The following is a 27,802-nucleotide window of genomic DNA, read 5'->3' as shown; positions in this document are numbered from 1 at the left end:
AAAAATATGAACGGCATCTACCTGTCAGTAGTAGTACATAGTACTGACTACTACATAGTAATGCTAAATCCACCTGCTATTTAAGTAGATGAGCAGTCTTATGACAGCACTTGTAAAATGACATTGCTACCAGTGCATCCACATTTATTTATTACCTTTTTGTGGTCAGGTTTATACAAAGTTGAAGAGGTTCAGCCACACAACACCTTTTAGTTGCATCTTCATTATACTATCTAGGAAGCCAAAGCTCACCCAGACAGTATACATAAAACTGAAACAAGAATTGAATTTATGCTATTTCTCTTCTTTTCTTCTTCTGTAATATTTGAAGTGCAATGTTTGATCGCTGCAAATTTTTCTTATATATAAAGTCATTTTATTAATTTACTGCAGGACTGAATTCTCCTGCTAACCCAGCAGATTGTTAGGGTGTGGGCTCAGCTAAGAGAAATCTCGAGTTAAATCAGGAATTTTGCTGGACAGTGGTTCTTATGCACTTACTTGTCAGAGACAGCTCTGGCTTTGAGCAATGCAGCTGTGTAACATATTGTTGCTGATTTTGGTAAGCTTATATCTGTTAAAAAGAAAGAAAAAAGTTAACATCTGAAAACTTAAAAGTCTGCAGAAAGAAAAGTGTTTGATTGATACTTTGGAGTATGTATGGCATATACAAAATTATTACGTGAATTCAGAATACTTTCTGGTCCTGGGACTTGTACTCCCACGTCACATGGATTTTTAAATTTCCACCCAATATACAGGCTTTAAAACCTGTGTTAACGACCACTGGAACTGCTATTTATGCAGCAACTGGGTTCATTAGAGAACTAATTCAAAGAGTGACATGACAGAGACATAACGAAAAAATTCATTACTTCATACATAAACGTATAGGTAACCTGGAATACATGAATTTTTCCATAGTTCACAAAACATCTAAGTAATAGCTGAGGGCTATCTTATTCACTCTTCTTGTTTTCACTCAGAAGCAGTTGTCTAATATGAATATGTGGCAGCTATACAAGTTAAGACAGCTATTTAAGTAATAATGGATTTGACTTGCAAGCAAACAACCATTAGATTTATTGCAGTTGAAGATCAACATTAAAATAAGGTGTTTTGCCTCTTAAGGAAATCTTGGACTGAAATATTCACCAGTCTCCGGCCATTTTATGCTATTCCAGAGACACACAGGAGCCATAAACCTGACTTAACCCACTAGTTAAACTTAATTTATACCTGTTCTCTACCAGCAGATTGGCATAAAGCATCCAAAAGGTAGAGAGAAATGCTGCTTAACAGACTTGAGTTACAGATTTGTTCCCACTGTTACAGAGAAGAATTGACTTCCACACTAGTAATCTACCCAGCAGACACATATGTCCTGGTTTCGGCTGGGACAGAGTTAACTCTCTTCTTAGTAGCTGGTACAGTGCTGTGTTTTGGATTTAGTGTGAGAATGATGTTGATAACACGCTGATTTTTCAGTTGTTGCTAAGTAGCGCTTATCTTAAGCCAAGGACTTTTCAGTTTCCCATGCTCTGCCAGCAAGCAGGTGTGCAAGAAGCTGGGAGGGAGCAGAGCCGGGGCAGCTGACCCGAACTGGCCAAAGGGGTATTCCATACCATGGAACGTCATGCCCAGTATATAAACTGGGGGGAGTTGGCCGGGCGGCACGGATCGTGGCTCGGGAACTAACTGGGCATCGGTCAGCGGGTGGTGAGCAATTGCATTGTGCATCACTGGTGGGGTTTTTTTGTTTGTTTTTTTTTTTCCCTTCCTCCCCCTCCTTTTTTGTTATATTCCTTTTCATTACTATTATTATTATTATATTTCATTATTACCATTGTTAGTATTATATTTTACTTTAGTTATTAAACTGTTCTTATCTCCGCCCACGAGTTTTACTTTTTTTCACCTCTTTCCTCCTCCTCACCCCACTGGGAGGGGGAAGGGGGAAGCGGCTGCGTGGTGCTTAGTTGCTGACTGGGGTTAAACGACGACAACATATTACATAGTGACTGAAATATTCCAGCATTAAAAAGTTAAAACATTACAGCTAAATTGGGGGGGGGGGGGGGGGGGGAGAAATAAAAAAAAGAACAACCCCCACTAAAGGCTGGATTCTGCAAACACTTCCGCACACTACAATATCATACACACTATAATATTAGTAGGCCCACTGTAAAAGTGAAGAGCAGCTAATCTGACTATTGTTCTAAGAAACTATCTATCCCTCAGTTGGTCATCAAAGTTGATTAGAAAGACAAAAATACCATAGAGCTTGGTAACTTTAGGGTTAAGAGAAACTTGTGATTTACTGAACCCCAGTGCCTTGCAAGACAGGGCTCCAAAAAGGAGTTAAAGAGGACAAGCAAGTCGTATCTCAGCAGTCCTTCACTTGTTAACAACCAAGCAACCAAGCAGAACATTGTTCTGTTAGACAGAAAATGTTGCCAGAATGACTGAGGCACTTTGAAAATGCTACCTGTTAAATCCTCTCTATTGTCTTTTTATGCACTTGCACTTCCAGTATGAGACATAAAGATCTTGTTGGAGGCTCCCCTGTAATATATTCCAACTATAATTTCACTGGAGTATGTAATTGTAGTGACTAAAGTAATTAAAATCAACAGCATGCAAAGCAGTCTGGGTGATATGTTAATTAATCCACTAACAGAAACTAGCTACAGACACAGACGTGAGCACATCTTCAATGACAGGAGGAGAAAATATTTATAAGCACCTTCAATAACCCTGCTTATACCAGGTTTTCCTTAACATTAGGAGTTAAAAGTTATTTCCAGTAAACAGAAATGACCTTTTTCAGAACATACTGGTCTCTGTCTTTCAGTATAAACCTCATTCATCAAATCATAAATGGAGTGAAAGGTAGAGGAATGGAAAAGAAAAACAAAAAACCCAAGAAAATGAACGATGTCCTGTCATTTATAAGGTTTTCAATTGGTCAATAGAATACCTTATTTTCCCCTTACCTGTAAGTGTTTCTCTGGGCCATCAAGCCACCATTACCTCACAAGACATATTTTCCCCTGCATCAGTTTAAACCTAGTAACATTGGTTCAGGATCTGACCTTTACAAAATTTTGCATGAATGACACAGAACAAGAGGTCTACCTAGAAGTCCCTGGAAGTACATTTTCCCAGGCAAAAGGCAAACTCCACATATAAAAAAAGGACGAAGAAGAGAATGTTTGCCTCAACTTCTTCGAATAATGCAGCAAGAGCACCATGTCACTTTGCTGTCTGAAGGAGCTGAAAACTAGAAGGAATCAAGAGGTCTGGAGTATATAACTGACGTAGCAGAGGAAAAACAGTTGTTATGCCGACGAAAGCTGCTCTCTCAATTTCATCAAAGCAAGCAGGTATGCCAGCAAAAGCCAGAATGACAGCAAGAAAATGGCAATTCAGCCATTAAAACATAATCCATGAGGTTAAATGAGACCACTCAACACACAAAAAACCTCTAATCACATGTGTAAAGGCTAGTTGCTGCATCAGATCATTGATACTTGAATGGAGAATGTTCAGTGGAAGTTGCATGGACCAAGTTGTGAGGATTATTACAATTCTTGGCTAAGAGATTAAGATATCATACATCAAAAGGAACTGAGCTTAATACAGGGTTAAATATACTAAAGCAAAACACCGTATCACAAAAGAGTATCTTCTAGTAGGCAGTAAGTGCTCCTGAGCTGGAAACGTCTGTGCATATAGATTGCAGGATGATCCACAATGAACTGCTGGCATCTGTAAGGAAGGGAAATGTGGTGAGGTGAGGTAAGGCTCAGGTACACCACCTGAGTCATTCCTGCAGAAGAAATGAGATTTCTTAGGGAATATTGTGTTCAAATCTGACCGCCCACGGTCAAGAACAACAAAAGTAAACAAAAAGACTGGATTGTTTTTGTAACGATCCAAATGAAATAAAGCCTGAGAGAAGACATAACTGTTCCCTACGCATACCCACAAGGAACACTAGGAAAGGAAAAGGGCTGTTTAGGTAAAGGATAATGTTGGCACAAGAATAAACAGTTCAGAATTAAATTTAGGCTGGAGATTAAAAGAAGGTTTCTGAGAAGTGAATTTTTGAGACAGATTTCCAGGTAGAATAGTGAGGCAAACAAAACAGCTAATTCTAAGATGGAGCTTGCTCAGATCATGGAAGGGGTAATATCATGTAGCAAATGCAACAGCAGGGGACCTGACTCACCCAGGAGGTCTCTTCCAGCACTTTGCTCCTAATGAGCAAGCAGCAGTTATTTGAGGAGAATACCTACAGTTCCTTGGCAATGGAAGAAATACATACAAATGTTCATGTTTATGTTGCTGTGGAGATGGCCCTCAGTAGGTCCGTGCCCGCTTCCCTCCAAAAGTATTTTGCTTTTTGTTTGCTCCATATTAGACCGTAAGTATTTGATTCTGCTATATTCTGGTCTGATCACTACAATACTTTAAAATCCTCATATAGTTTAGGCTTCATCTCCAAAACTGGACCCTCGCATTTTAGAGAAAAGTATAAAAAAATTATGTCTGGTTACAACTTGAATTTAGCAAGGGAATCAAGTCTAAACTAGCCCTAGGAGATACATCTTCTGTCAGGAACCAAAGTGAAGTTTTTCATAAATGACTGTGTCCAGCTCTGTGAGCCATCTGGCAAAATATCTTCACATATACTGTTTCCCACCCTCCTGTGATTACTTGTGGAGCTCCCACAATGTGCTGAAAGATGTGACTGCTATTCTATTGTCAAAACGATCAGGACATTTTTGCCTAATAAGAACTGATGTATCAACCTGAAAAAGGCTCTCCTTCTTCCTTATTGCTTGTATCTTTAAACAGAACACAAAATAGTCTAGACTTAATTTATGAGCATTTTCTTTCGATTAGCCCCCGTCAGCTATGGGGAGGGTTGGGAAAGTGAATTCTTACTGGTCATTTGCTTCTTAAGCAGTTGCTTGCGAGAATGAACTAATGCAAAGATGCTACGGATAGAGACTTGCAATCATAATATCACTACTTCTCTGATTCAAGATATCCAGAATATGCCATATATCATCTAAATAAGTCATGGGATCTATTCTTCTTAAAAAATAGCAACTAAACCGAGAAATGATGAATCTGGATATGGACTCGTGCAATATCCCCCTACCCAAGTCATCAGAAGGCCCTAAATGTGAAGAGACAGGCATGTTGCAATTGCTTTAGTCATTAATAAATGCAAAATATCAGTCACTAATCAGAAATTATTCCCCGTTTTGGCCCCAAAGTGTATGTTATTCCGAAGTCAACAATACAGATTTCTATGGACTTAACTTGAGACAGGTGAATAGTCTTATCAACATTAATAGTACTTAAATATTTGCTGAAATAAGCTGTAGATCTGGGGCCATAATTTGCATAGTAAGATCCTTCCAGTCAAACTGCTAGTTCTTCTTCATATAGCACTGGAGAGAGACTACATTAAGCTGCTGGAATCATTCACATATTTCCAAATATGTAACCGAAAGTGTATCAACAAACCGGAAGAAGCTATGCAAAGAGGTAAAACAAAAAATGGTGGAATACAGGACATATATTGTGCTATGGGTTGGGAGTGAACCGCAGCTCTCATTTTCTCTCCCTCAGCCTATCTGTAGAGTCTAGTGTTTAAGTGATAGGCCAACACTTGCCCTGTCAGCACAGAACTCCCCCAGTTCTCTGCACCTGCAGGCTAGATTGTCACTCTTGCGCAGGTGGTAGGAAGAATTGCTTATGGGAAAGATTGAAAGTGCTCTAGCAAATAAATATGTGCAGGCTGGATCAGTGATGACAGAAGAGAGATGCAGTCATCTATAAAGACACAAACATTAAGGAAGAAAGTGAATTAAGCTGATACAAATGGTTAAAAGCAAGAGTAATGGGATGGAATTCAATAAAGGAAAGTATGAACTGAACATCAGGGGAAAAACACTTTGTCAAAAAGATCTAATATCCTGTAGTATTATCTCCCATGAGAATAGTCATTGCATTTTTTCACAAAACATGGTAGAAAACATGCTGGAGGGAGCAAAACTATGAACACAATGATCTAACGCTTACTTTGTGCTTGCAAAATAAAGCAGTTCCGACTCTCTGTACTTTTGACATTCTTCCTCAGTGGTGGGAAACACCCCAACCAAACACAAACACATAGCCACTGTGTATGCTAAGGCCTGGATTTTGGTCCCCTGATAGGGTGGGAAAAACATTTCAGCACAAACAAAAAATGTTTATTTTGCCATGATCACAACTAAAACTTAAGCTGTTCAGTTATGGAAAGATTTTGAGGGTCACTGCTGGTTGTATATATTTCAAATGCAACTCTTGCTGAGATGCATATCTCAGTGACCAGGCAGGTGTCAGCCCCTTTGATTTGACCAAGTTCAATCCTAAATGCATATAGAGGGGAAGGAATAATTTCTCCTATAGGAGATTAGAAAGAGCAAGATTAGTATAATTAATTTAGACTTTTTGTACTTTTGCACAAGCAGGAGAAACAAAAAACCCCACAGAATCATATGGCAAAAAGAGACCAGATGGTACGAACAGACACAGAACTGATGCAGAAACCTAGTTGAAGTGACAAGTGATTTTGACATGGAGAACAGAAACTAGTTCTTAGAAGCTGAAAAAGATGTCATGGGGAAAAAAGACAAACTATTCTCTTGATACCGCTGTTACACAAACTGGAGGTCTTAAATAATTTGCATCTCTTGGAGAAGGTAGACTAGGCTTTGGTATGACCTTAGTGAAAAGGAACTTTCATTTAAGGTCTCTCTTTCAAAGAAACAAAAGGATTATAAAATAGCGTGCATGAGGTAGTGGTTGCTTCCATACTGTCACTTGCTACATCTTTAACTCCGAAGAAAACCCTTTCTTGCACTTAGAACATCTAACCCAGTTAGCTCCACCAGGTAGAACATCCTCTCAAAAATACCAAACATAATCATGGCAAGTAATGAAACTGACGGAGTGGAGCTGCGATCTCAAATAGATACATATACACAAAAACCCTGGAGAGCATAGCTAATATAACTGAAGACTCCATGCAATGGGTTCACCAATCTGCAACTCTCTACAAAAGGAATGCCTTCAAGTTCAATGTAAATAGAATTTACCCATTTCGTAAGTCTGTAAGGACAAGAAGAAATTGGACAGAGGGGGACTGAAGAAATGATAGTAGCCCTGAATAGGCTACATTTTAGAGAACTAACTTCTCTACATTAACTGTTTGGATTTCACTAAGTTGAAAGTATTCCAAGACAAAGACGACTGTTTCTAAAATGTTTCTTCAAAGGTCTGCATTTTGATTTGACACTAATTTAAAGTAGGATTCTCCAAAAGTAAGCTGTTACCAAATAAAGAAGTGTCATAGCCTAGAGCAGAATGAGACCTTTTGTATTTAAAAACTACTTTCTTTCTATGTATCCTTTGGTCTAAATTATCTTCTCAAGTGAACTCTGCATTTGGGACTCTGTGTACATGGTGACATGGTCCTTTTCCTTCTTTGCAAGGGGGTAAGTGAAAGAGGAATCTGCCTAAGGTGTTCCTCCTGCAAATCAGAAGACTTACAGTCTCACTGGAAAACACTGTCATTTAAAAAAAGGAAAGCAAGGACAGGTTTAGGGAGGAACCATTGCATCACTATGACTAAATACATCTGCATCCATTCTTTTTAAATCTGACTTTCAATTACCAGAAAGGTCTGAGTTTTCACACAGTGCCCAGGTTACCAGATAATAACAATCAAAGCAACTGGCTGCCCAGGGAAGTTAATAAATCATTTGCTCTAAGCATCACAACAAGCAGACCTACTCCACTGGAAAACAATCCGTTTAAAAAGCAAGGGAAGAGGAGCAGAGAAACTTTATCTCCTATGCATACAATAAGCTTATTCTGTCAAGAACAGTCTCTTTAGCAGCCATCACTATTTCTGCTGTAAATAACTTGGATATGTGTTAAATCAGAGCCAAAAATCTTTTCAGAATTCAACACTATTTAGGTCATCTGCACTCTATTGACAGACACTGAACTCTGAAACCATAATGATGTAGCTCAGCAACAGTGCATGCTGTCCCACTAATGAGGCCCTTTTTCCATGAATAATGAGTACGGACATCAGCTCTGTTGCCAGGTACATAATATAAACACAATTTAACACATGGCTTTTGGTAAAGCAGTGTGTCTGCTTGCAGAGGCTGAGGTTTCGCATAATGTGATCCAAATTTTTAGCCCAGGGTGGGGGCAGACTGCTCAAGGAAATAATTTGTTCATATGTTATCAAAATACAATAAATCAGATTTGGTCTTAGTCAAAAAAAGGCAGTGGAGTGGGACCAACAGAAACTGCAGATAGGAAAGTATAAATGAGTTCATTGTTTTATATTCCAATAAATCTTACAACACATGAAGCTGATGAGTTCTAAAATGAGCTGAGACTCCCTGAGATGGGCCTTCTGAGACTCATGAACTGTAAGGGTTATACTGGTTAAGCCTGCGTTTGCTGAGTCCTTGTGCATACCTAGTGTATACACACACCTTTGTTTATAAATGGCAAAGCATGAGTTGAAAGTGCATGGGTTCAAACAGACAAAGTAAGACAAGTTCTATTTTGAAAAGCCTCATTTGTTACATTTACGACCTCATTTTTGACTCTTATCAGATGCTTTTGAGAAAACAAAATGTATCTTCAAGTTTTATCAACTTCCATGATACGAAGTGCCACCATGGTATTGTTTAAAACTAGGGATCAGTGCTTTAGTATGCAAAAGTAGAGCTGCCACAGGAGTTTAGTCTGAGATTTGGGAGGGCATGGCTTAATTCCCTGTTCTGTCACAGTTCTGCTATCTCTCAAGACTATTATCTCATAACTACATTAAAGACTAGAAGGTACCAACGTCCTGTGGTGCCTGGGGCATTGTCATGTACCAGCTACTAAGAAGAGAGTTAACTCTGTCCCAGCCGAAACCAGGACAGGCATAAAAATGGGAATTTCTATTTACTTGCTTCTTAACATGCCAAAATAAAGTCCATGGGGATCTACACTTGTGTCACAGAAATTACTGAAATACAAGGAGCTACAGGAAAGACTCTGATGTCACCACTTTAACTGCAGATTTCTTCAACCAGACTAAGCACGACCAAGATCTCTCCCAGAGTCATTACTGCTACTGGAGTGCAGCTCAAGGGCCTGGGTGACATTTTGATATCTGCTTAGAATTATTTGACTCCAGAAAGAGTTGAAAACATTCCAGGCTGGACTGGTAGCAGTGAATATCACTAATGTTGCCTGTAATCAGCTGCTTATTGATCTTGCGTTAACCTCAGCTCTGCCACAGTCTACTGCAGGGGTCTGAAATCTGGCTGGATGATTGAGTTACTATCAGGCCAATGGTCTATTGCTAGCCTCATTAAAATTTATCTTAATCTCCTAAGTTATAAGATGTTAGAAGAAAGCAGTTAGCACATATTCAGTGGAAGCTTCTGCAATTTTTTCGGTTATACCCTCCAAAGATTCGTTGCTCATCAAGTACGCACGTCTCAGTACTCCAATAAACTTACGCATCATCCCCTTGCCACTGTTCCATGTGATGGTATGGGGCCAAGTACTTGGGGCTGACAGCCAGAAGCCTCTGTCTGCGTGAGCTCTTCCTGTTCTGCTTTTTGGCACCCAGGCAATGCAGCAGAGAACGTCAAATGAAGAGGAGGCAGAAAACACAGAGAAAAGGGCAGATGGAAAAGATGTTTGCTAAGACATCTCGTTGGAAAGTGGGTGAGGAGATGTATCATGACCATCACTGCCCTGAAGAGAAGATTGGGATATGTAGTTAGGAGAGGCAGAAGAATGGAATTGGGAATGAGCGGCACTGGCTGAACAAGGAGCCTCTGGTAGGAACTGGGAGCAATAGAAAGCTGAAACTGACCATGCAAAATAGAAGCAGAAGACAATTCAGTAGACAAATGGGACAGAAGATCAACTAAGGGCAGGCTGGAAAAGATGCTAATTCCTTCAAAGAATCAAAGAGAAAGAGTGGCCAAAGCACTGTGGATATAGGCTCCAGAGCCCATATTGGTAGCCATTTATACAACAGTACCTCAAATGATGTCCAACTATCTTTTCAAAAACTTTGGAAGTTACATGCCTTAAAATCTGTTCAAAGAACACCAGAAAGGCTGTAATTAAGAACATTTTAAAGGCTACAAGATCAACTTAGAGAAAGAGTTAAGAAACATCAAAATTAAGGCTACCGGTTTCACTTAATTCAGCTATTTGATTCATGCGTGTTATGATCTCATTTTTAGTTGTATGATTACATAATATTCCTTTCATAAACTCCTTTGCTATACTCCAGTGCATAGAATGAGACTTTTCTGAGGATGAATGAGGACTGTGTAGTAACACAACAGGAAACTGATGGCTGTAGGATTCCTGATTCACTTGTTGCAGAACTTGGAATGTGGATAGTGAGTAAACCAGGGACTGCAGGAAGAGGATGAAGAGTGGCACTGTGCAGGTTGATGAACACTGCTCAAGAGAACTGGATTGTATTCCTGTTTCTGTCATAAATTTTCTACACAATACAAGGAAAAGCCATTTAACTTAAACTAAACAAAGAACGCCAGTTGGCGCTTCTTACTCTGTCCTTTCTCTGTTTGAGACCCTGGTGTCTTGAATTCAAGTTCAAAGGGCTAGAGCTGAAGTCAGCAGGAGCTGTGATTTGAACATAAAAAGTGATGTAACGCTGCATAAACCAATGCTTACTGAAAAATACTGAAAATTAATGCGAAAAGTTCACCTAGTCTTCTGAGCTTTCCAAGTTTTCCCCATAGGACATGAAGTCCGCTACTCACTAGACTGCTGTGAAGTTAAATCAATTAATGTTTGTAAAGCATTTGTATGCTACTAAGTCAGCATTCATAGAAAAGTCCACAAGGGAACTGATAATCCTTTCTTCAGACAAGGTTTCAATAGCATGCAATAAAAAGTCTGCAGAACCTAAATAGTCATTCTTTAAACATCAACAGAAAGCAAAGAAAGCACTGAAGAACTGCTAGTGAGTTCCATTACCCTGTACAATGAATTAAGCATGGGCTGGCAGAAAAAATGCACAATGTTTAATCTTTGGATTAAGGACTGTGTAAGGGGATCTATGAAGCTCGTGCCAATCACTATAATTACAGTGCTTCCTAAATTTTAAGAGTTTGACTTTGAAACATTGCTTCTGTGTGTACCATACAGAGAAAATATAAATATATATGAACTTACCATCATACTTTGCTAAGACTGCCTGGACATCTGCATACGCTTGCAGTTCCAACAAAGCCTCTAGCAGGTTTTCATGGATGTTGAACATGCTGAGCAGAGGAAACTCCTTCATCAACTAAAATCAATAACATATGAAAGGGTTAGATTACTAACATGGAAAAGGGTTTCTTGTTCAAAATGCATTGAAATAACCAGCACCAAATTAAAACCCCTAAGTTCCCCTTGTTCTTGGCTCCTTCCCAGAGTTCACTATTATCTTAGAAGTCTCTGAGCTCTTAATGGACATTGGGTCAGGTTTCCTGACAAGACATGCTTTGCATAGGATGTAATTAGTCAAATCAAAGAACACAGCTGCCTGAATACATAACTCTCCTTCAATTAACAGGCTTCTTCAAGAGTTATCTTATTGTACTGGAAAAGAATCTTCAACAATGTAGCTCCTGTACATCAGTAGTGAGTAATCCAGCACCTCTCTGGTGTATTAGTAGAAAAAACAGAAAATTCATTGAAAAAAATCAGAATAAAATCAAATGAGAGAAGCTTACATATATGCAACTATATTATGAAGTATGTGATATTAGGATTTGTAATCATGGATACTTTGGAACACAATTGCAATTGTGGCCAGTATTAAAAAAAACAAAACAAAAAAAAAGGAAAGAAAGAAAAGGCAGCAACAATAGGAAAGGTAAAGTTTATACAACTCTAACACTACAACTAAAGAATCCATCTTGTATGACAAACTGAATGAAATGTGTAGTTAAAATAATCTAATCCTTTTACATGTAAGTGCCTTTACTTTAAAAACTAACCCTTTGAGAGATACTACAGATTTGTTCTTAGACATCCTCGGTTTCAGTGTCTGCATAGATTCAAATGACTGAAGCTGATATTCTATTGCATCTCCTTTTTGAAGCCACACTTATTAGAAGCATCCATGTTTTTTTAATGCAGAATTGATTAATATTTTTTATTGTCAGAGTGATTCTCGAAAGAACTGAAGTGTTAAAAGATCTTTGCTTCCTTGTGTCCTCTTTATGGTTGTTACAACTTAACTGCCTACACAATGTACATTCAGCACAAAAAGATCCCACACACCATAGAACTAGAATAACTGATATTACTGCTGTTCTTCAGGAACTTGCAGGGGAACACTATCATTTGCAATCTCTCTGAGATGGTTTATGAGAACAGAAATACTATAACAAGCCAAGTAAAGGAAATCATTCAAGGTCAGCCTTGCTCAATTTGAAAATAGTAAGCTTGACCTGAAAATTCTTGTCACTTAATAAACCGACCTTTGAAGATATAAAGAGAGAAACTGATGAGAACCAGCAAATCTTAATCTCACAAACAAGTAACATATAAACAAAAATAAACCAGGATTGAAACAAGAGGGGTGGAGATTCACCAAGAACTTTAGAAAATGAGAAACAGGTAATGCACTAGAGCTTCTTCACTATGTTAAAGAAGAGACCTTAACAGGTAAACAGAGATGCAAAGCACAGAGAATTTCTTCCTTGTGTTAATGGTCTGGCATAAGCTAATGTAAGAACTATTCTGACCTTAAGGGGTAAGTCTGCCTAAATTTGCCTATCTGGATAGTACTGACTTTGCTACAGTCTGAGGATAATTAAAATATCAAAGGCAAGGATGGCAGTGTTTTGTTTAACTGATTATATAAATTTCTGGTGAGAATCATGATCACTGAGACAGCAGCTGAAAGAGCTCACTGAATTTTTGATGCTAGTGGCATGGCAATGGCCATAAAGCTCCTTGTTTCAATGGTAGGAGCTGAACCTGTGAAAAAGAACACAAACAAAACTGCATAGTTTGCAGGCTTTTCTCCTTCTCCAGTTTTCCAAAAAATGGACCACAGGCCTTGGTGCTCATCTAGGTAAGTGGAAGGATTTGACAATAAAATGTTGAAGTCATTGCTCATGAGGAAAAATAACTGCAGGTGAAAATTCACATAGTTGGATTCATCAGTTAAGGATCCAGCATAGAGCCTACTTCTCTTCATTCTTGTCCTTACTCACTATTGCATTTTTAACAGAGGAAGCTACTATTTGGCAGGAAAAAAGCATGACAGAATCTGGCCCTATGTAAATAGTGATTTAAAGTTCAGAATGAACATATTGCAAAGAAACCCCTCCAAGGGATTAAGAAAGATTATCCCTGCTCATTGAGAATGAATAATGGCTGGCAGAATAACATTCCCTCCATCAGCGAAGAAAAGGGAAGAGCTGCAGCTAGTTATAGATGTACTGTGGCCAGTAAAAGCTCTTACTCTGGTTCTCCATTTCTCACTGACATCACTCACTGATTATTTTTTTTTCTATTTTAATTAGGTTCTGCCAGAGTGATAAACCCTGCCTAAGACAGCAGCAGAATAAAGGTCACCGTCTGGACTGCCAGGCCTCCAAACTGACAAGTGTTAATAAAGATTTCATCTGGGAAAGGCCGAACGTTAAGTCGTCCAACCCAGTTATAATGAACACAGTTGATATTGTAGCTACAAAAATAAAACACCTCTAAGTAGCCACTCAGCTATTCGAACATTGACTGTGCACAAATGACAGCATGTTTGCTATTAAAAAAAGAAAAGAAAAAGAAGAGAGGACATGAACTCATTTCTCTCGTCATCTCAGGATGTAGAGTATATAGTTTTCACTGCAAATAATTTTCAGTCACAGTAAAAATTTGTTTTTTGAGAAACTTCCCAGAAAGTAAAGCCACTTAGATGGAAGAATATTATGACAGGTCATCTTTTAGGCCTCATAGTGAAAGCAAACACTGGGGAAGAAAAAAACCGCCACAAAGGTTGCAACATAGGCCTGCTGGATGGTGAGGGCAGGCCAAATACTGCGTCATGCTGAGAAGCAACAGAGAGCTGACCGTGAGCCTGCTCCCCTCCCCTCCCTAGCAGATGGAGAAGGAGGCTGGCTCATACTCCACACAGAGATGTAAAGATGGGCACGTTATCCCTGAACACAAGATGAAGAACGCACCCTCGAGTTCCCCAGACCCGTACAGCATCAAGCTCTAATCTTGACTCTAGTTTAAGACGCAGAGACCTCCCTTTGCACCCAAAGATTTATTTTCTGTGAAGTTACAGACTAACATTTGCTAAATCGTTTGGCTTATCAATTTTAATTCTCTTTACATCTTTACTGTAACCTGACAAATGTTTTCATTTGAGTGGCAAGCACTGCACTTAAAGAAAAGATGAAGGCTCTGTTATCATCTTTCTCCACACCTTAAGATCTCAAGAGGCAGTCATCAAATTCAGCACTCAAGATTTCTCACCAGAGCCGCTACAGCATTTTACATAAACACTAGTTAGGACTAAAAGTTCCATTGTAAAATTCCAGTTAGTTGGTTTCTCAGCTCGTATGAAAGAGCTGTGCTCCGCTGAGCAAAGCTTATTTTCATACCATATGAAAACAGACACCACACGGCTATGAATGTATTCCCTCCTTACAATATAAGGATGTTCAAACAGCTATTGAACATATCATACCAAATCTATGTTCACGAGGATTTTACTTTGAACTTGTATTGGTCAAAATACTTTATAGTGATGAAATTCAGATCTGAGGCTGGGTTAGCCCCTATTCTGTTCTAATTGCTCTGCATGTTTGGGGGGAAATAGGTAAGTGTAGAAAGTGGAATTGCTTTTTGTTGAAAGATTCATTAGGTATACTGCAAATATACAGAAATGATAGCTTTTGAAGATAATTAATAATTTTTACTTTTTTAGTTAAATAATATTTTGGGAGTATAAGTTCGCAGAAAAATTCTGGAAACAAGTCTGACACAATCGGATATCTTATCACTAATCCTGGGAGGGCCATATTCTCAGACTCACCCCAATCCATATTGCAGGGTATAGGTTCAATGATTTCATGATGGATATGAGAACGTGATGATCACAAAAAATGCTTTATGGTACAAGGAAATCCACATCTGATTTATTGGATGAGGAACAAGTTTTATCTCCCAAAGAACAGTTTAATGAAGAGGACTCCCTTCCCTGAGAATATTTCAGTCATCAGCATTTTCTCATTTAGATCTAATTTTTGAAACATTTTCAAGGAATGTAGCTTTAACTGTTTTATCTGTTATTCTCCCTGTGACGACATTAACATCATGCATCAATTAGCAATGAAACATTATTTGTGTAGAAAACAGCTTTAAGCTACAGCTTATGCCTACGACTAGACCATGGGACTCAAGGGAATACAGCGCTGGATAAATGAATGATCTTATATATAACCTGATGTTGACACATTTAGTCTCCATTTGCATTATGGCTGTATGCATGGTCACATATTTTATGGGCAGTGCATGCAACCATTCATTGCTGCTTATACTCATACCTTCTCAACAAACAAACAAAAACATTTTTAGATCAATGTATTCAACTGAATGCATTCATAAATATGAAAAGTGAATTCAGCTTAAAATGGAGAAACAACAACAAGCAAACAGGGGAAATTCAATGCAAACAGTGAAACTGTTACAACCTTAATTCCTAGTGTATCTGTTCCCACAGCGGGTATCTGAAATGGTAAAATCTGTCTCCTAAGAGAGGAATGACTGAGGCTGCCATTTTGCAGGTGCAACTGTCCACCACCATTGAAGAATAAAGCACACAGTATGGATAGCACTGTTATTTTCACAAGTGCTTTGCATAAACTGCTTTCTGGTATATAACTTGTAATCTGTAAGAACTGTTAACTGAACAAGGTAGAAAAGGCAAAAACTCCAAGCCATTTCTGAGTAGAAAAACAGAAACCTCCATTTCTGTGGGCTTCATTGTCTACAGCTGAGCTTTCAGATGTCTAAGCTCTGACTGAAACTTATCCTGGGCTTGAGGCATTTGCAACATGTTACTCCACGTTGACTCTGATGTCTAATAAGATACACTAATGCTTAAGTTTTTCTCCTGGTCACCTCACCTGGCAAGGACAGAAGGGAAGAAACATTGTCAGCAGACTAAGGCTAGCACACAAAAAGGCTCTGTTAACAATGTCAGATGCGTAAAAATTAGGCTAACTCCTGGTCAAAGTGCAACTCATTCCAGCGTGGTCTCACTGTGAGTGGGATTCATGTGATGTAAACAGACGCTCTCATAGCTCTCGGAGTTGGAAAATGATCTGAAAAACACTGGACCTCCCTGAATTAAAGTTCTGCTTAATTACAGCAAAAGTAGGATTCTGTCATTTAATGCATTTCTCTATGCGCTGCATTCCTTTTGGCAAATAATCACCATTTTGTTTGGAAGCAGCTCCGCAGTTACTCTTTCACAGCTCAGAGAGGATAGAAGCTAAGAAGCCAAATCTGCCAGATCCTGTTCTTTTGGAGCTTGGAAAAAATTAGCAGTAGGATCCACGTATTTTCATCCATATGTTGAATTCAAGGCATTTGACATGTCATCTAATGGCTGAACTTCAGAGTGTCAGAAAAGAGACCCAGATCCAGTTCACACTAATTGTGGGATGGCACAGGTATAAAATTTGCTGGCATTCCATTTTTAATTTGCCAAATGTGAGTTTAGTCCTAGTACTCCATAATATTCACAGATAATATGACTTCTCTTCAGTGTAGGATTAACAATGAGTCAATAAAGCGAAAAATATCTTACCAAATATGCAAACTCTAAGGAAATATGCTAGAACATGCAGCCTTTATGTTCTCTCTTAATCGGAGGATTAAAGCCTTCAGAGTATGACTTAAGTTCTTTACGGAATATAATTACGAAAATGCTGTTATTTGGACTGTGTTGTAAAAATGCATGTATTTCAGGAATAATGACAATTTTAAAGGCAGATGTGGCATCAAACCAGAAGAGCGTAAGTTGTTCCAGATGTACATTTACTACTGAACAATCACATCACACAAAAGTAGTAACAGTGATAAATTATAATAAAGTTTGTTACATCAAAGATTAGTAACTTTATAGAGCATGAAAATAGTGTCACCATTCATAGCCCTCCTCAAAAACATTCCTTTATTTGCATCATCGCAAAGTACTTTTTGCAGAAACTGCCATATTTTTAGAAGTAGATTTTTAAATGAAATTAAAGTGAATTTAAAGTGAAATTATCTAGTAGCTCAAAAATGAGCTATGAGATTCCAGAGAGATGGAAGAGCATAATTAAAGGACAACACAAAGCCCTTGAACATGGAGTGATGCAAGAGGGCAGACAAAAAGGAGTCCAAGTTACCAGGGCTCCTACCAAGACTATGTGACTATATTCTAAGACTACATTCTATCTTAATAGAATCACAATGCTGGAAACCCATAATTTATATGAGAAACATTATTATCGGGTTTGGTCACCAAATTTCTAGTTTTTGAGGGTTTTGCGCAGGATCACAGTCATGACAAAAAGTGAGGGGTCTGAGTCATGTGCAGGTAAAGGGAAGGGATAAACATCATCAGGGGAATCACAGGAGTCTCCATTTTGTTTAAGAGCCCATTCAAATGAGGGATGTTCCAACCCGCCCTTCCCACTTACCCATAACATGTGAATCTGTGACAAAACAAACCACATTTGAATATAGAGACATATGGAAATGTTAAAATCAGCATTTATCACCTGCTATTATTGCAGTGCTTGTGTGTCAGAACAAGAATTAACTGAAGATACTACTCTGTGGTGGAGATTGGCAAATGTCACCATTCACAAGAGTAGCACTCTTCTAAAATTTATGAGATAACTCTTGGTCGCGTTTAACTAAGAAGTATTTTTCCTTCAAATTTTAACAAATGGTACTTTAAATAACTGCTACAGATGTTAGTAAAGCTAGAATCCCACTCAAGGCAGAGCAGCCTGCTTAACCTGACCTGTGTAACACAAGCCAAAGAATCTGACTCACTAATCCTTGCCCCAGGCACAGAAATAGTTGGGAGACAGACAGTAGCTGCCGATGCAAGTAGCTGCAGAAGCTGTGTTGTTAAGTTGCTAGGGATCATAACATCTTTATTAGCAATTAGTACTCTCTTTGTTTCACACAGCATGATAATTCAAGGTGCAGAACACTGTCCCGCCTATGTATTCCCATTATCCAAGACCAAATCAGCAATGCACACAAGAATACAGAATTCAAGAGAATATTGAACAGAAAACCTTATTCAAAGCCCAGCAAAAGAGGTTTCCAAGAAAGTATGCTAGATTTGCAGAACTATTATATCAGCAAAAATCCACTGGTCATAAAAAGATAAAAACCCAATCTACCCATATCATTACAATTGATTTAGTATGGTTGAGTACCCTTTTGAAGCCTTCAAGTGACATAACCTCTTAAACCATTTTAAATGCTCAGGGCAGCCTGAGTGTTTAAAGAACTTGTCACTTAGCCCATTGATAAGCATACAGCACTTTAACAATACAAGCTGCTTAGGTATTGATAAGTCCTTCGTGTCTCCTGTGGCACAAAATACGCATTTAGAGATTGCGGGTGGGCACCAAGATGAACACATAAACACATCCAACTGAAATATCGTCAGCAAGGTTCTCAGAGCTAGGCACATAGAAGTAGACTTCTAGGTCCTTTACGGTGATCTGAAGAGTAATTTCTCAGCAGATATGACTGATCCCAGAAACAAAATGTACTTTTCTGACCCTTAAAAAGTGTTTTCTTTTCTATCCTTCTCCAGAGCTGAGAAAAGACCTGGAGAGTCTCTTCTCTCCCTAAACCTCACTTGTTTCTAAACAAAGCTGCAAAGCATGGGACAAGTTGCAATTCCACTGTGTCTCAGAAACATATACTTGTTAAGACTACAAAGCAGTCTTCAGGGGAGTGCAGGGCCATGGGGTAGGAGATAAGGACACTCCAGAATGAGTTTCTTTCATGTTCTCTCTGAAAGAGGAAGCTATTAAGAGCTTCTGTTCACTTTGTTCACTAGCATACCTTCTGCCTGCCACCCTTCTCTTTCCTAAACATACATCACCCTTCAGTGAAAGCTTGTTCCACAGTCCAAATGTTCTCCAGAACAATCCCAAGAAGCTCAAATTAATTTGACAATTCACTTTCTTGCATGGTCCATTTTCACCTGGATACTCCAGTGACCCAATCAAGGGAAATACTGTATCCGTCTGCTCCTGAATTCTGCAGTGCAGTCACTGATCCAGTTGCCCGCAAAGTACAGAGAGAAGTGCCTTTGCATACCCTCCATATCCTCTCTGTTTTAAATCAATGAAAAACACGAAACACAAACCCAGCACACTTCTGTTTTCTTCCATTTTAATGGTGAGGGAATCTGCAAAGAGCAGACAGAGAGCAGCTGGTACAAAAGGCTACCCTTGCCCATCAGTATGTAGCTACTCGGCTTGCAACATTGTCCACAATAAAGATTCAACATGAAGGGATACTGAAGGTGCCCCACAGCCACCATTAAGGCCTTTCACCTCTGCACACACCAAGTTTTCCAACATCATTTAGAACAAACTAGTTTAAATCCTCCTAACATAATCAGCACAACAAATAAAACAACCAGCACTGTAGACTTTCTCCTCAGGGACAGTAAAAGAGATCTAGTTCCCTCACAGCCCATATCATGCTCTGTATAAACAGGAATAAAACTGGAATAACTCTGTTGACTAGACTGGAGTTATTCCAACAATACACTAATCAAAATGAGATCACAAGTTAACTCAATATATACAAATAGTGACAGCTGCTGGTTTCTATAGCAAAATATAGTAAATAATTATCATCAGAAATACAAGCAAAAGCAACACCTATGTATGATTCAATTACATACTTCCATGAAAATTACAGGTTCATAATTCTCATTAATTCAACTCAACTAAAAGACTAGTATCCAAGCAGCAAAGCCAGCAACAAAATACTATCTCAAAATCAATCACAGAAGCAACAGGAATTCCTACCCAATTTCTTTAAATTAAAAAAAACCCTGTTTTTAAACAGTTTTTAAAACAGTTTTAAAAAAACCTGGTTTTAAATATCTTCAATATAATATTAAAGAATATGATTTTCCGATCAGCAGTGTATATAACCATAAAATCAAAATCTTTTTTAAGTCACCAACAACTCATTTTCTTTCCATTAAGGTGTTTTAAGCAGGATCTCAGTCTTTTCTCACACAAAATTCAAGTAAGACAATCTAATCCATCAGTAATGTCCTCAAGATGGCCTCATATATGCAATGAATTAAACACTCTCAAATATTTTATTTTTTCAAAGTGGCAAAGACTCACTACATCCCAATCATATTTCCCAGATGGTGTCATGAACCTCTTAACACTTCATTTCCATCATGTTCCATGTCTTGAGAAATCTGTTTTCAATCTTTCAAACACAAACAGGGCCTCCACCCTCTGTCCCCTGATGCTAGGTTCAGCGGTCCCCAGCCAACAGATTCTTCATATTCTTTTTAGGGTGAATAAATTCATCTCCTCCCTCATCAATCACATAGAAACCTTCAATGACACATTCATGTTGTTCAAACTTCTTCATAAGTATATTATTTATGTCTTCTGTGAAGAAATGGAGGATATGCATTCATCAGAAATAAGTAGCTCCAAGTCAGTCTAAGAAAAGCATCTGCAAAGCTGACTTGACCCTACTCTTGCTCCCAGTGTACCGCAGTTTTGACCTAGAGATATCGCTGCTTTTACATTTCATCTAGGGACCTGCTAATTCTCAGCTCTGCTTGCTCGCAACGAAGAGCTCTAGAGGCATCTAAACTCAGTTCTGAAGATTTGGCTCGGTGTCTGTATGTGGAAAAATACAGAATGCATTGATCTGAATTGAAGCTCTAGAAGCTGAAATTCTATCTTTATACCTCTTTTGTGTTGCATCCAGTCCTTTCATTTTAGCAAAACATTCCTATTGAGGAGAGTGTTTTCCATCCTTCAAGTGTCTAACAAACAATGACTTTGGGTCTCCCTGTCATTGTTGCCTTTCAAGATCCACATTGTACTTAACTTCAACAACACACAATTTCCTCTCTAGGGACAGAATAAGCCATTCATTATAATCAAAGCTTTCTAGGTCTCACTTTGCATAAGAAACCTAGGACTAGACGGACCACCCAAGTCCCTGAATCCAGTGCTCTGCATACACAATCAACCATACATATTGACATCAGCAGAAGGCTTCACAGAGTATCTGTTCCACATAGACCTATCTACAAATCACAAAACACATTCAGCAGCCCATAGTAAGGTCCAGAAGTTGCCATAATTATGATGTGTGATATTTGAATGGGAAATCCAAAATTTTATCTTTCTTGTATATTAATGCCAGAACTTAGAATTCCAATGTTTGTCCCCAAACATTTCAGTATTTGTCCCAGAGTGCCTGTGTAACAAAATTCATGAAGAATCAGTGGAGCTGGCTGGACTGAAAACAACATTTTTGAAATCAACATTCTCCCAGCTGACCATAGGACTGCAAAACCAGTTCTTTCTTCCTTGTCCCTCTTTCTCACACTCCTAGCCGTACAATGGCTGGGTTTTCCACAAGTTCTTTTTCAACACCTCTGTCTGGGAGCCTAGTGATTCTGGAAAGTGAGAGCTGTGTGCCTGAAAAACCCCAGCTAGAGACAGGAAACAAAGTTACTCACCACTTGCCATCTGGTAGATTATTTAGGATGAGGACCTGCATTATTACGATGAACTCTGCTCAATGCTTTCAAAAAACAGTCATGAGTGCCCCAGATCCAGGAAAAGATCCTGGGTGCTGGATTCCAACATGGCAGACATACTTGCCCTACTGCCGTTGATGCAAGTGCCTCAGCTCCAGAGAAAGTCCCTGGCCTTTTTACGTTAAAATTCCCACTGACTTGCAGCAAGAATTTCCCTTTTCACTAGGCAGGTTTTGGGACCATTCATTTGAGCTACCTGAAGCCCACTTTACAGGTGCTTCATTCTGGCCTGGGATTCCATTTTGTGCATTTAAAATTTAGGTCCTTCAGCTTAACTTGCAGAACTCTTTATCTTGCCGAATTCATTTCTACCCCACTTTTGTGGGAGCTGGAAAACAAAGTGTAAGAAAGGAGAACACAGGAAACTGGTAGGCAGTTTTACCATCATCTGCCCAGAGCTCTAGGGCTCCATTCCTCCTTCTGTCACAGACTTGCTACCTCGAGTGAGGCAAGTCACCTCCTCCAAGAACTGTGTTCCTAATCTGCATCCAGGGGATCTCACTAAAGAAATGCCAGGCATTCACAGCTATCTCTAAACTTGAGCATTTTACATACTTGAAACACACACAGTGCCTTATGTGGACAGCTGCCCCTCCTGCCATCCCCAGAATAGCTACTGTTTGGTGTTTCAAATTTGTAGCTTTGTAGCCTACTGACTTATGACTACCATTGGTAGCTCCCCTGCCTACAAAACAGGGATACAGTCATCTGCCATCTCAGAGGGAAATCAGTTCATTATAGATTAATTACTTGGTTTTGACTTCTCGGTAATAGGTTTTGCATGAATAAATAACACTGTCCTCAAGTCTGAATAGTGTGACGTAAACAATGCACAGAGCCAAACTGCAGCTTTGCAAGGAGGAAACAGAATACTTAAGACCTGTTTATTAAGTTAGCGGCATTCATTACATGCTTCAGAAAAAACGTTAGCAACTTCATGATCAAATAATTAAAGACTGTATTCCATTGCACATGTACCAGGATGGGAAACTCAGTCTGTATGGGCAATCGTCCGTCTGGTATTTTATGACTTCATAGTGTTGCTTTTGCAACCTTATAAATAAATGATCTCTTAACTTAATCTTTATGTACATTACACATACAAAATGACTATCAGCAGTGCTGCATGCAGCAGGAATGGATGCTAACTTGTAAGCAAACGCGTATCATTTCTATGCTACTATTATCTAAGTATCACATGTGAAACAAATCCAAACTCACATCTCTCATCATTTTCACTGCTTCCCTGGTCCTTCCCAGCTTTCTTGCACACATTGCCAGCCTCCTCTTAATATAAACTAACACATTGGTGTCCCTTCCTGTGTAAGAGGAAAAAGAAACAGCATTAAGATAAAAGATAAAACAAAGGTTCATTTAATATTCCAACACAAAAGGAAACACAGTTTTCTTGCCGTTTTTTGTTATTTGCTATCATCAATGCTTTCACAGTAATTTTAATAAAAAATTACCAAATTCTGCTGATTTATATGTGGCATAACATCACTGAAATCAGTGGAATTACCCCAGATATACAGTGGTATAAATAAGGACCCATGGGCTGGCCTTACACCTATGAAATATAAGCAGATCTGAAGGTACAGAGAACGCTATAGGGTATAGACCATCAAGTAATGAAGTGAGGCAAGGAGAACCCCTATGAAGTTAATATTGGCACAAAACTCTGTGGTCACACACACAGCATTAAATTACTTACCAATTCACATACATGGTTAAGACAAGGGCATCCATGAAAATGCATGTTATATCCTGCCTTTTTTGTAAGTTATGATGTACATGCTTGTTAATAGGAGATGTAGCAAAACAAATCCTCATCCTCTAACAGTCTTTTTCTTAACAATTAGAAGAAAAGAACTATACCCTGAACTTTCCGTTTACAGAGCCTTTACTTGTTACCCAATTATCATCTTCAAATTCCTCACACCGCTAATTATGGATGGCAAATTAACAGGTTTCAGATATGACAGTCCTATGCGCTGGAAGATGCCCTAACAGCAAAGATGACATAAACTAAACAGCTGCAATAATTATTCTCTTGGAGAATTCTTACTTGTTTCATTTCTCATTCTCTTCCCTGTAACTCCAATGTGAACCCTTAACATGCTTCTGGACCAACAGGAAATGAGTGGACAGCTAATCATCTATAAAATTACCATATCGTGAAAATATAAGATGGCTGCTACAAATTATCTTTGTGTATAGTATGCAGCCTGTGAAGATTTTCGTCTGTTCCTAACATTTTCAAGTCTTTCATAATAAGAACAAGATGTGCACTGAAAACATTCCAAGTACCTACAAATTGTTTTAAAGCTGTGATTACAATTTTCAGATAGCTTAAGCAGCAGGTTGAAAGGTCTGACTTTAGAAGAAAAAATAAATAAGGGAGGGAAGGAATTTCTTTAGCTGTATTTTATATTATGTAATTCCTTATCTCTGTATTGATTCCTATATATTTAATAAACAATTTATTAGTTACATCTGTTTCAACATGTTTATGTAATGTAACTAGGAGGTATACATTTCAGGCCAAGCTCCTTTTCAGTCTTCTCAGAAGGAATGGTCAAAAGGCATTTACTTACTATGAAATCAAGATAACCTTTCAGGCCAAAATTTTCTGAGGTGACTGACGATTTGGGGTGACTAACATGAGCTACCTTAAAAAGAAGATTGCTCGCGCTTTCTATAAACTAGCACCTTTTGGAAGAGGTTAAGTTGGGCACTCCAAGTCCTTATTTCCTCTTAAAATTCATGGTCTAACATAAAGTACTACATGAAGGAGACGGAACACGTGAATAAACAGAAACATAGAGCAATATGCTGTTATTCAAGAAATTACATAGTGGTTTTCACCTGTAAAAGATGAAAGGCCCACTTTTCATCCCGAAGTCAACTTCAAGGACCAGAAATGGAATGACAGACATCTCAGAACCGTGGAATTGCAACATATCTGTCCATGGTCCTTCCTCTCTAAAGAGAGCTGAGCTCTCCACCTTTGTAAACCATGCAGAAGTCCAGCATGTAATCAAGAGAATCCTACTTGAAGCCCCTGTGTCCAAAGCACCATCTGAGGCTGGAACTTCTCTAACTTCTGTGGGTGCACACTGACATTATCAAGGGGAGACTGGCTGGTGTAGAGAAGTGCGACGATCTAGTCCCTCCTGAAGCCCCTCCTGAAGTCCCAGTCAGAGCCGGCAGTCACTTTTCAGCCCCTCTGGCTCTGTGGGAATGCACTTAATTTTGCGATTCAACTGGTTACATCCTCTGCTCTAATACTGAAGGTTCAGGGTGTCAAATTTGATGATGACAGCAGCCATCTAGCACACACAGGTTACAAAAATACTATACTTACATTTGCCTGCACAGACTTAACCAGATTATCTTGACGTAAGAATCGTGACAGTGTTTAATTGCTCTTACGGTGTATTTTTCATAGAATCGCTGTCATTTTCTGTGCTCAGGATGGACTGAGTGCACAAGTTAAGGTTTCACAGACAACCATAAGCCTGCTAAAGCCTGAAAATTGCTTCAAGGGCTCAGCTGCTTTATATTTTCCAAAAATAAGCAAATCATCCTAAATATCATTTTATAACTAACAAATGTTTAAAATACTACCCCCAAGCTTTATAAAACCTCAGGTTTACAGGTATAGACTTGTGTACAATTTTGAAATCAGAGATCACAGACAATTTCACTATGTATAATTTTTATCAGCAATCTTCAAATTATGTGAGATAGCCAAAGGCTGTGAATTCAGGTCCTGAGAAACCTGAAGATGCCCAAAGTAAGTTAGTGCTTGTACTTATGTAATTAATTGGTATTATTTTTGCCTGAGGTAGCCATTGTAGACTAGAAATAACCTAGACTGTTTGCTTTTTTTATCTTTTCGTTAATTTACTGGCAGTGAACCCTTATGTATTTTCTTAGGTTTAAGAAACATCTAATAAATATCATCACAGCAGCTAAATCTGCTTATTCAAAGTTAAAAAAAAAAAAATCTAGACTTTCAATTAGAGCACTGTAGTATTCCAGTTCTTAATGTTTATGTTTCTCTGACCTTTCTTAATGTATGCAACTAACTTTTCAAATGTCACACTGGTTAATGGGTCTCATTAACTTTTACACAGAACAACGTGGTGTACGTATTTACCCTCACAGCTGATGGCAAAAAGCTGGCAAAGCATCGCTTCACCCCTGTTTCCATCATTCTTTACTGCCTTTTCACAACATGAGCCCATGTTTTCAAAATGGCTAAAGGCACTTCAGTGCAACTTCCTAAAACAGTGTCCAGCATTTTCTGAATATCAGATCTCTTTTGGCTCTGCTACCTTTTCTTTTCTGTTAAGTACATGCTACAATATTTTCTGCCATGACAAAGAAAAGGTGCATCTGTAATCTGAGCATTGCTAGCTCAGCAACAAAATCAAGCAAAACCATTGAAACAGAATAGTCCGGCTCTAGGGCCTATTCCAGCCAATGTTAAATACTGAGTACATAGTTCTGAGAGGAGAAAAAAAAAAACCCAAAAAAAAAGAACTCCCCGGAACCTCTCTCCCTTTAGAAATGGCTAATCCCTCCAAAGAAACTTACTGTGTTGGGCTTCGTACTGGGCACCATGGTGCTGTAACTGCTGACTGCGCCTGTAACAGCCCTCTCCAGCTTTCAGAGCTTGCTTGAACAGCTTCTCTGCTTCTACAATTGTTGTCGCTTCCTCTTCGGCCAAGAGAATATAGGCAGTAGCACACCTGCAAAAATATCAGAGGAACAAACCATGAGAAAGTTGCATGAAGTAAAAGCTATACAAAGACAAGCAGACTGGCAAGGATGTACCAAATACAGAGGCAATGGAGTTTTGTCCATATACCTTTCTGAAGAACTATTCTGATGAATAAATATTCTGGCAACCAGACCATGACTCTCATTTGTAGGTACTGTATCACTCAGCCACTTGAGTAAACCTATTGACAACTGCCCCAGAAAGAAAAGCACTGTCTCACTAAGCAATCATGGCCTACATCACTAAAACGCCTTCTGGAAACCAAGACTAGTTTTATGCACTATTGTTTTAACACAAAATGTCTCCATTACTGTAATGGTATGAAAAGAATCAATAGCCCTATAACACTTGCCATATGCAAAGAACAGATTAGAAATGTAATTCTAGAGATTAAAAAACAAACAAAAAAAACCCCTGCCCCAAACAGGAAAGCAGCTTTAGGAATACACAGAAAGGTGACATGCATGGTGGGAGTCACCTCATCCAGCTTTCAGCTGTCTAATTTAGATCTCTGAACTATCTGTGCCCCTCTGCCTCCATCAAGGAGCATCTTCACAAAGCCATTCATTTCACATGTTTAAACATCTCTCTAAGAATAGGGTGAACTGCTGAATGGATGTGCCTCTCTCATTGACTATAGAGGGAGCCCAGGCAACTGCTTTAAACTCAATGACCACATTTTTAGCTGCTGAAGTTAGGCTGGATATAGCCTGTTGACTTCTTTCCGATACAAAGCACACTGCTGATAAGATTATTCTTTATACAGAAATAGAATCGGGCTGCAGCTGCCTCTAGTTGCGTTTCACAAAGAGTCATCAGCTGAGGAATAGGAAACAACAGGTCCGGGTGAAAACAAGATTCCAGGCACTAGTACTTGCTGTGGGCCACCCAGCCGGAAAGCAGCCTGGCGGAAAAGGACTTGGGGGTCCTGGTGGACACCAAGTTCAACATACGCCAGCAGTGTGCCCTTGCAGCAGAGAAGGCAAATGGCATCCTGAGCTGCATTAGGAGGAGTGTTA

The 27,802-nt window shown here is 38.9% G+C and overlaps 1 protein-coding gene across 5 annotated transcripts in view; it reads right to left on the bottom strand.

The window, feature by feature from the left end:
• Positions 1 to 27,802, bottom strand: part of ST7 (suppression of tumorigenicity 7) — a 157,968-nt gene that overhangs the window by 25,766 nt on the left and 104,400 nt on the right. For all 5 annotated transcript variants that reach the window (XR_007767141.1, XM_050903759.1, XM_050903729.1 and 2 more), the window contains 4 exons: positions 26,597 to 26,751; positions 23,213 to 23,310; positions 11,308 to 11,422; positions 502 to 574 (listed from right to left, as the gene is read on the bottom strand). Coding sequence is in view for 4 of the 5 variants with exons in the window: in XM_050903759.1 (XP_050759716.1) it covers positions 502 to 574; positions 11,308 to 11,422; positions 23,213 to 23,310; positions 26,597 to 26,751 (441 nt within the window). In the remaining variant the exon portion in view is untranslated. The remainder of the gene's footprint in view (positions 1 to 501; positions 575 to 11,307; positions 11,423 to 23,212; positions 23,311 to 26,596; positions 26,752 to 27,802) is intronic.

The sequence above is a fragment of the Gymnogyps californianus genome, chromosome 1, assembly GCF_018139145.2.
Source record: "Gymnogyps californianus isolate 813 chromosome 1, ASM1813914v2, whole genome shotgun sequence".
Taxonomy (NCBI): domain Eukaryota; kingdom Metazoa; phylum Chordata; class Aves; order Accipitriformes; family Cathartidae; genus Gymnogyps; species Gymnogyps californianus.
The sequence above is the reverse complement of the archived record's forward strand: the minus strand, read 5'-3'. Positions and strand labels throughout refer to the sequence as shown.